Below are 9,259 nucleotides of genomic sequence, written 5' to 3' on the forward strand. Positions count from 1 at the left end.
AATATGGCTAATGAAAAAAAGTATGGTTAAATGGAAATCGCCGTGGGTATGATTGAGCTTCACGAGCGTGCGTTCTTCACATGCACGAAAAAAAACAATTGCGCGCACATATTTCCCATCCCATAATAATTGTGTGTGTGTGTGTCCACTTCTCAAACGAAAGTGTCGCCCTTGGCTCTGATTAAAGGTCATGTTAAAGTGGTATGTGGTCCAGTTATACTGGCTCTGATTAAAGGTCATGTTAAAGTGGTATGTGGTCCAGTTATACTGGCTCTGATTAAAGGTCATGTTAAAGTGGTATGTGGTCCAGTTATACTGGCTCTGATTATGTCCTCTTGAAGTTGTCAGGCTTCAAATTTGAAAGTACGTAATCTTCATACATTTTTGCCTTCATTTCTATGCAAAATCGCTCTCAAAGTAACTAGTAACTAGAGACTGTTTCAGATAAATGTAGTGGAGTAAAAAAAAATAAAAGTACAATATTTCTTTCGAAAATGTAGTGGAGTAAAAAAGTACAATATTTATTTTGAAAACGTAGTGGAGTATAAAAGTACAAAGTTCCCTAAAATGAAAACACTCGAGTAAAACTAAAAAGTACCTCGATAATCGCATTCACGTGCTGTACTTGAGTAGAAACACTTTTAGTTACTTTAGTTACTTTCCACCACCGGCTCCCATGGAAAACCAGCCTAGTAGTGAATGTGAATACACACCGATAGTGGGTGTGGTCCCAACACTCCAGGTTGAAGAGAAGCGGGGGTTGAAGGAAAAAACTGAAAGAATTTTTTTTTACCGAGGATGGCAGCTCTTGTAGCATAGGAGCACGCAGGGGTGTAAAAAGTACCCAGAAATTATACTTAAGTGAAAGTATGGGTACCATCTCAAAATCCTACTCAAGTAAAAGTCAGAGTATCTGGCTAAAAACACACTTGAGTAAAAGTAAAAAAAAGTTTCTACTTTTAAATGTACTAAAAAGTTAAAGTTAAAATGTTCTTTTATGACTATATTCTTCTGATAGCAGGTGTTTAATCAAAGATCCCCGCTTTCTAGTCTTTGCACAAGGACCAATCAGCATGGGTAAGGGGCGGGTTCATTTTCCATTGATGGGGATTTGATTGGCTGTTTTTAAAAAAAAGTGCGGCAGCAGGATTAATAACATTAACGTTAGTTTCGGCCAGAGAAACAAATATACCAATTAAAATGGTTGGACCTGCGAGATTTGTACTTTGTACTTTGTAGGTCTGCATTTTAAATGTAAGGAGTAGTAAAAAGTATGTTTTTTTTACTCTGAAATGTAATCGAGTAAAAGTACAAGTATACAAACCTAATAATACTTGAGTAAAGTACAAATCCCCCAAAAACAGTACTGTAACAAAGTACAATTACTCAAGTACTTTACACCCCTGAGCACAAGGAATAATATAAAGCCAGGAGAGAGACAGAGAGGGCTGGAGACACCGATGGACCCTCAGGCCGTGTAAGAAGAGAGCCTGGTTGGCCACCAACTGGGGAAGGAGTCAACAAGACAAATTACTCCCTACATAAAGGAGAGAGAGGGAGGGAGAGGGGAGGGGAGGGGAGGGGAGGGGTAAACTAGCCTGGGAGGAAACCGGGGGAGTGAGTGGAGGAGGGAGGGAGGGAGGGAGGAGGAAGCCCGTGACGTCACCGCCCATTCGCTGCGAGGAGAGTCTGCCTCTGTCTGTCTGCCCCCCTTTGTTCCTCTTATTGGCCGAGAGCGGCTGTCAGTCACTCCACTTCCTCCTTGGCCGTGGCAAGTTGACAGATGAGAGGGTAGGAGGGGAGGGCGAGAGGGGAGGTGCCCTCACATTGCTCTCTCTCTCTCTCTCTCTCTCTCTCTCTCTCTCTCTCTCTGCTTTTCTATAGAAAAGAACTGGAACTGGGGCTGAAACTGAAACAGGGCTCATAAAAAGAAAAGCCCAGCAGCCTTTCTCTCTCTCTCTCTCTCTCACACACTCTCCTTCACACTCTCACAGTTTCCTGTTTTTAAAAGGAGGCCATTTTGTAACTCTGCCTTGGAGAAAGAGGACAACAAAGTAATTTTTTTAGGTATTGTTGTGTTTATGTTTTCTTTCTCTCCTCCCTCTGGGACTTTCCACCAGCAGAGTTTGGACTTTCTTCCTCCGCAGAGCGCGGCGACCCTGTCGGGACGAGGAGGGCGGCGCAAGGAGACGCAGGAGAACAAGCAGGAGGGGGGGTAGCTTATCCCCCTCAGCCTCTTTATTTTTTTTTACCACCTCCTCTCTCTCTCTCTCTCTCACACACACACACACGGCGCTCACGCACTGAGACGTGTGACAGCAGATCAGAGAGCGAGAGAGCGAGAGAGCGAGAAGGGAAGGGAAGGAAAGAAGCGTATAAAGGAGGAGAAGTACAGAGCACTTCCTGGATCAGGGATCTCTCTCCCTTCCTTGACACTCTGGGGGAGGAGGAGAGGGGAGGAGGAGGAGGAGGAGGAGGAGGGCTCACTGGACTCTCAGAGGAGCCGGGACTCCCTGCCTGCCTGGACGGTACTAGTTTGAGTTGGCGTGGATCACAACAAGGTGTCCGCATCCTCCGCTCTCTCTCTGCTTCACTTGACAGAGCCGGAGTGAGTGTGTGAGTGAGTGAGTGAGTGAGTGAGTGAGTGAGTGAGTGAGTGAGTGAGTGTGGGGCTTGTGAACTCCAGGCTTAGCACCTGTGCGAGTGTGTGTGTGTGTGGCGTGTGTGTGTGAGAGAGACGGGACGTCCAGACGGACATGGCCCACGCCAGCCCCTGCCTCTCCTCCTCGGCGGGACCCCTGATGACCCAGGTCTTCTTCCCCCCCGGTGGGGGGCCCTCTCCGCCGGGCTCCGTGGTGATGCTGCCGGGGGGCAGCAGCCCCCTGATGTCCATGCCGCCCTCCTGCCTCGCCCCCCTGGGCCTGGGGCTGGGGGGCGGCTTCCCTCCGGTCGACCTGGGGGCCGGGCCGCCGGGGGGCCCGATGGGGTCCATGTCCATGATGATGATGACCCCCGTGGCCCCCGTGGGGCCGATGGGGGCCTCCTTCATCATCCAGATCGGGCTGACCAGGGAGCCCGTGCTGCTGCCCCAGACCGCCGATCTGGCGTACGTGAAGCAGATGGCCTGCTCCATTGTGGACACAAAGGTAGGAAGTGTGTGTGTGCGTGTGTGTGCGTGTGTGTGTGTGCGTGTGTGTGTGGTGTGTGTGTGTGTGTGTGTGGTGTGTGTGTGTGTGTGTGTGTGTGTGTGTGTGTATGGGGGGGGGGGGTGTCATGTAATTGTTTTCAAAGCAGGAGTTATGGTTGGGTTGTTCCAGTAGTATAACTATACAAAGTGCAACAAATATGTACTTGAAACCTTTTCCTCAAACGATCCGTTTTGGGTCTTAAATCTCGACCGCTTTTCTCCATCACACCTGTCCGTCTCTCTCTCTCTCTCTCTCTCTCTCTCTCTCTCTCTCTCTCTCTCTCTCTCTCTCTCTCTCTCTCTCTCTCTCTCTCTCTCTCTCTCTCTCTCTCTCTCTCTCTCTCTCTCTCTCTCTGTCTCTCTCTCTCCTTTCCTCTCACTCACTCGCTTGCACACACACACACACACACACACACACACACACACACACACACTCCCCAGTATGTTTCTGACCCCCTCCTGGCATTCAAATGAGAGGTTTTGAACATTCCGGCACACGGTATAACAGTACACTACTGAGGTACACACACATAGTGAGAGTACACACTACTGAGGTACACACACACATAGTTACTACACTACTGAGGTACACAACACACATAGTTACTACACTACTGAGGTACACACACACATAGTTACTACACTACTGAGGTACACACACACATAGTGAGAGTACACACTACTGAGGTACACACACACATAGTGAGAGTACACACTACTGAGGTACACACACACATAGTGAGAGTACACACTACTGAGGTACACACACACATAGTGAGAGTACACACTACTGAGGTACACACACACATAGTTACTACACTACTGAGGTACACACACACACATAGTTACTACACTACTGAGGTACACACACACAGTTACTACACTACTGAGGTACACACACACACATAGTTACTACATTACTGAGGTACACACACACATAGTTACTACATTACTGAGGTACACACACACATAGTTACTACACTACTGAGGTACACACACACATAGTTACTACACTACTGAGGTACACACACACATAGTTCTACATTACTGAGGTACACACACACATAGTTACTACATTACTGAGGTACACACACACATAGTTACTACACTACTGAGGTACACACACACATAGTTACTACACTACTGAGGTAACCGTCAGTAGTGTGATAGTAAATTCTGTAGTGTGGCAGTGAAAGGGTTAACCTGCTGTCGTGTGCGTCAGTGAACGGGTTAACTTCTGCGTGTATTGTTGCCGTGAAAAAGGGTTAAACCCGTTTGGTAGTGCGGCAGTGAAAGGGTTAAGTACTGCTGGGATCACGACCGTCCGTCACACAGGTGGATTTGGAACACCTGTTGCCACCGCTGCATTCTGGGAAGGGAGACGACCGAAGAAGGCCTGAGAGACCATGTTTTATTTGACCGCTCATCGGAGGGGAAACAGATGTGCTGCTGGATGTACACGTGCTGCTTGATGTATGAATAGAATAGAAATACTTTTATTATCCCGTGGGAAATTTTACACTGCAAATCGCTCAACATTTAAACATTTAGACAAAACAGGTCACGAATTAGAATAATAATAAAACGAATCAAATCAAGTTGCCTAGGATAAGAGTAGAGTAAAATGGAGTAAAAATGGAATAAAAATATACAGTAAATAAATACAGTAAAAATATACTGAGGTCTACAGTAGGTGTAGTATTGCACAGTGCTGTTTCGAACTAAGTCCAGGAAGATGGTAGCTGCCACTCTGTGCTCAGTGATGCAGTGAGGCACAGTGATGCGTTGTATAGTCATGTACACGCGGGAGACAAATGTTGATACAGTAGCCTCGAGTAGGCGTGTGTGTGTGAGAGCCTCAGTGCTCAAAGGTATCAATATTGTATATCGCCGTGTTATTAGTGAGCTAACAAGACCTTAACCCTTTCACTGCCACACGACAGAAGGTTAACCCTTTACTATCACACAACCGACGGCGATGCTCCATCATTAGCATCATTAGCTCCACGGATGCTAATGATGGAGCATCGCCGTCGGTTGTGTGATAGTAAAAGGCTAACCTTCTGTATTGTTCACAGTGAAAGGGTTAACCGGCTGTCGTATGGCAGTGAAAGGGTTAAGCCAAAGCTAGTGGAAGTGAATCCAAAATTGATTTATTTTTTGTGCGTTTCCCCGACATCATCAGCTCGATTCACAGCAATTGCGGGTCGTGTATTTTATTATTTATTTATTTATTTATTATAAACGTCTTTTTTTACGAAAGTTATTTTCACTACCATACTACAGATGGTTAAGAATCAAGAAGAATCAAGAGTTTATTTATTCACATACATACCAGGGCATACAGTGAAATGCGGGTGGTCGTGCCCGCATCGATTGTGCAAAATACAATAATAAAAAATAGGCATAGAAAAAAATAAAGAAAACCGGTTAAACCGCCTGTAGTGTGATAGTAAAGGGTTAACCTTCTGTAGTGTGGTAGTGAAAGGGTTAACCATTTGGTAGTGTGGCAGTGAAAGGGTTAACCTTCTGTGTATTGTCGCAGTGAAAGGGTTAACCATTTGGTAGTGTGGCAGTGAAAGGGTTAACCGTCTGTAGTGTGATAGTGAAGGGTTTAAAACCTTCTGTAGTGTCGCAGTGAAAAAGGATTAACCATGTTGTCGTGTGGCAGTGAAAGGGTTAAAGGAAGCTGTGTTCTCACACCTTCTAACTACATCATGTAAAGAGAGACATCGCTGTTTTCACCTCCTTTCAAGTCAAGAGCCCTTCGTCTCCTCTCCGGCAGCCGGTACAACATGTAGCGGTGATCTTTTAATTGCAGTGTATTAGGCCTGATCTGAAGATTCTGCAGATCACCTTTAAGCTGCCCTCGCTCACGGCTCCTCACTGCTGGGAGGGACACGGCCTGGGGCCAGGGTTTGTTCCAGAGTCTAGACGGAAGACTAAAGGTTATCAGGGCCCCTATACTTTACAATCAATAGCTCTTTATTGACCTGACGTTTGTGTTGTGTTTACACTTGTAGTAGTGGTATATTAAGATAAGATAAGATATTCCTTTTATTGATCCCTTTGGGGGAAATTCAGGCATCAAAGCAGCATGGGGGAAGGGGGGGGGGGGGGCGGGGTACAGGTATGGGCATTGTAATAGTAGAATGAGGCAAGGGGTTTTAAATCAGGGGGTAGTTTGAACGAGGTATATGGTTTTAAATCAGGGGGTAGTTTGAACAAGGTAAGGGTTTTAAATCGGGGGGTAGTTTGAACTAGGTAAGGATTTTAAATTGGGGGGTAGTTTGAACGAGGTAAGGGTTTTAAATCGGGGTAGTTTGAACGAGGTAAGGGGTTTTAAATCAAGGGGTAGTTTGAACAAGGTAAAGGGGTTTAAATCAGGGGGTAGTTTGAACGAGGTAAAGGGGTTTAAATCAGGGGGTAGTTTGAACGAGGTCAGGGTTTTTATTAGCCAATTAGGCTGCTGCCTGCGATGATTAGATTAGCAGATTTCCACAGCGTGTTCTCCGGTGCCAGCTCAGGGCAAGGCTGGCTTTGTTCAACTCTCTCGTCATACTGGCAAACTGGTATTTCCTTTTCCAGGAAATACTGGCAGTTATCTCCTGTGCGTGCATGTGTGTGTGCGTGTGCGTGTGTGTGTGTGTTGATACAACCAGTACCTACCTGTAGACAAAGCAGGTCGAAGCGTCCAACAACGTAATTTAGACAGGAAGCACAAAAACGATATGCAGCGTCATCCACCTCGAGGTTACAGGGAGGACGCGGTGTCTCCGCCAGCGATGATGAGCGGATACTGACCTGGACCGCTTGGCCCACCCCCTCTTACAGAACACCCGATGCGCTTGTGATGTGATGGCGCTGCCTGTCTGTGCGCTCCGTCGAGACTGTGCTTACTTTTGTTAATATTTCATACTTATCTTGTCTAGCACAGTCTCTGGAGCGTAACAGTAAGAAGCTTTTGGTATAAAAGTATTCTGTACTTCTGTATGACAACTATTAAAGAAACTTGAATCATCTGACGGGGGGGGGGGGGTGCTTGTGTGTGGCGTTTCTGACGATTGGAGGAAAGTAGATGCCACGACGTCGGTCGATATCAAATCCACTGCCTGCCAACCTTATTATGATTTACACATTTAGCATGGACGAATGAACACACACTGAAAATTATGCTCACGCATGCATGCACACACACAGGCACACAAACACACAACACACACACACAGCTCGACAAGGACAAGCGTTCTATGTTGTGTCAGCCAGCAGGAGCTTTTGTATTCAGGCATTTTGGGATTGCTGTGTGTGCTGCGTGCGTGTGCGTGTGCGTGTGCGTGCGTGTGTGTGCTTACGTTGGTTGTGTATTAGGGCTCGGCTTGGCATGTCTGCACCATCTCTCCCGTACTGGTCTCAGCCGTCCCAGAAAGGGTGATGACTCACCCGCCTCTGTTTACTCACCCCGGGCTCCTGTGTTCCATTCACACGTTTTTCCACCATTCACTTCTCCGCGGAGGAGCAGACACTCTCTCTCCGACCTCAGCCCCCCACACCCCCACACCTCCCCAGGTCTAGTCCCTGGTCTCTCTACCTTCACCTTGACCTATAGTCTAAGCTCCCTTGGTCTCTAAGCTCCATGCGGGCCTAATTGATTGATTGAAAACCTTTATTTATCCCGAGGGGAGATTCAGATGTCCGGCATCACAGCATAACAGCAATTTAAAAACAGTTAATAGAAACACCTCTTAAGCTGCAAGGGCCCACATGTGGGCCCTTTTTAGGACGATTTGCCCACCGCACTTTGGCGACCCCTAGTGGCTCGGGTGTGCATATTTGTAACACTATATATATATCGAATTGAGGCTTATTGTTGCCTGTTGAGAGCGGCAAAATCCGACAAAATCCGTTGAGCGGTTCTCAAGTTACATGCCGGTATTTGAGGCTTGTGCAAAGTACACGATATTGCGCAAATACCACTCGACTCTTGGGGCTCTAGTTCCGTCAATCTAGATCCGATCTCGGAAATGATTGTGGAGGGTTGTAGCCAATGAGTGTGGCTTCCATGATACCCCATGTGGGGATGTATGAATCTGGATCTGGTGAAAAGCTAACGAGCGAAAACAGAGAGAAAAACAGCAGAATTAATTGAAGTCTATGAGAAAACTCAGTTTTATTTTGTACACAGTTTACCAAAATCACTCCTATCACTCATTTCTGAAGGATCTTTATGAAATTTGGACATGTACTACATAAGGCTTCAGGCTATGGGTCCATATGGATTTGTAAGCCATACCACCTTCTGGGGAAATACTACCTCTGGACTACTACTACTACAGACAAACTTGAGTAACAAGTTTTCTACAACTCAATGTGCAGACTATGTTACTCTATTATGTTAGCACTAAAATTGAAATTTATATAATAAAGTTTGTTTTGGTTTGCAAAAAAGTATGCAGTCCTCAAAAATGAAAACTAAAAGGCCACTTTTGGGGGTTAATAGAGGTTTAATACATAACATACACTTATTTAGTAAGTGTTAAAACTAAGATGGACAAATACATGACTAGGGCTAAAAGAAGAGCTAAAATAGGGCTAAAATAGAGCTAAAAGTGGTGAATGGAAGAAAAGAAAAAGAAACAAGTCAATCATGATGTTAATTAATTAATTAGTTACAGTCCACAACCCAGCTCCTCCAGTCCACGGCAGTTGGCCCGTCCTGGCCCTGCCTGGCTGTGGAGCTGATGCATCGTGGTGTAACCACAAGCCTAGCCCATCTAGTTATAGTGCCAGCCAAACCCCCTCACCCACCTGGCCCACCCAGCTTCCCAGCCCCCCACCCCCCCCCCCCTCTCCTGTGGACCATGAGCTAATAGGGCAGCCTGGGAAGAAACTAGGGGTCTGTCTCCGTTCAACATGATACTGATCTGATTTATTTACTCATTTATTGACAAGACACATTCCCCTTCCACTCTGCGACCACTCTTCTCTCTTCTCGTCTCTTCTCTTCTCTTCTTCTTCTTCTCTTCTCTTCTCTTCTCTTCTCTTTCTCTTCTTTCTCTTCTCTTCTATTCTCAT

At 46.2% G+C, this 9,259-nt stretch overlaps 1 protein-coding gene across 1 annotated transcript in view; it reads left to right on the forward strand.

Annotated features, from left to right (window-relative positions):
- The first annotated feature begins 1,891 nt into the window (after window positions 1-1,891).
- Window positions 1,892-9,259, forward strand: part of prkd2 (protein kinase D2) — a 76,541-nt gene continuing 69,173 nt past the window's right edge. The window contains exon 1 of the mRNA XM_084311688.1: window positions 1,892-3,146. Coding sequence (XP_084167814.1) covers window positions 2,757-3,146 — 390 coding nt within the window. The 5' untranslated portion in view covers window positions 1,892-2,756. The remainder of the gene's footprint in view (window positions 3,147-9,259) is intronic.

Source organism: Notolepis coatsorum (genome assembly GCF_963971535.1).
Source record: "Notolepis coatsorum genome assembly, chromosome: 1".
NCBI classification, from domain to species: domain Eukaryota; kingdom Metazoa; phylum Chordata; class Actinopteri; order Aulopiformes; family Paralepididae; genus Notolepis; species Notolepis coatsorum.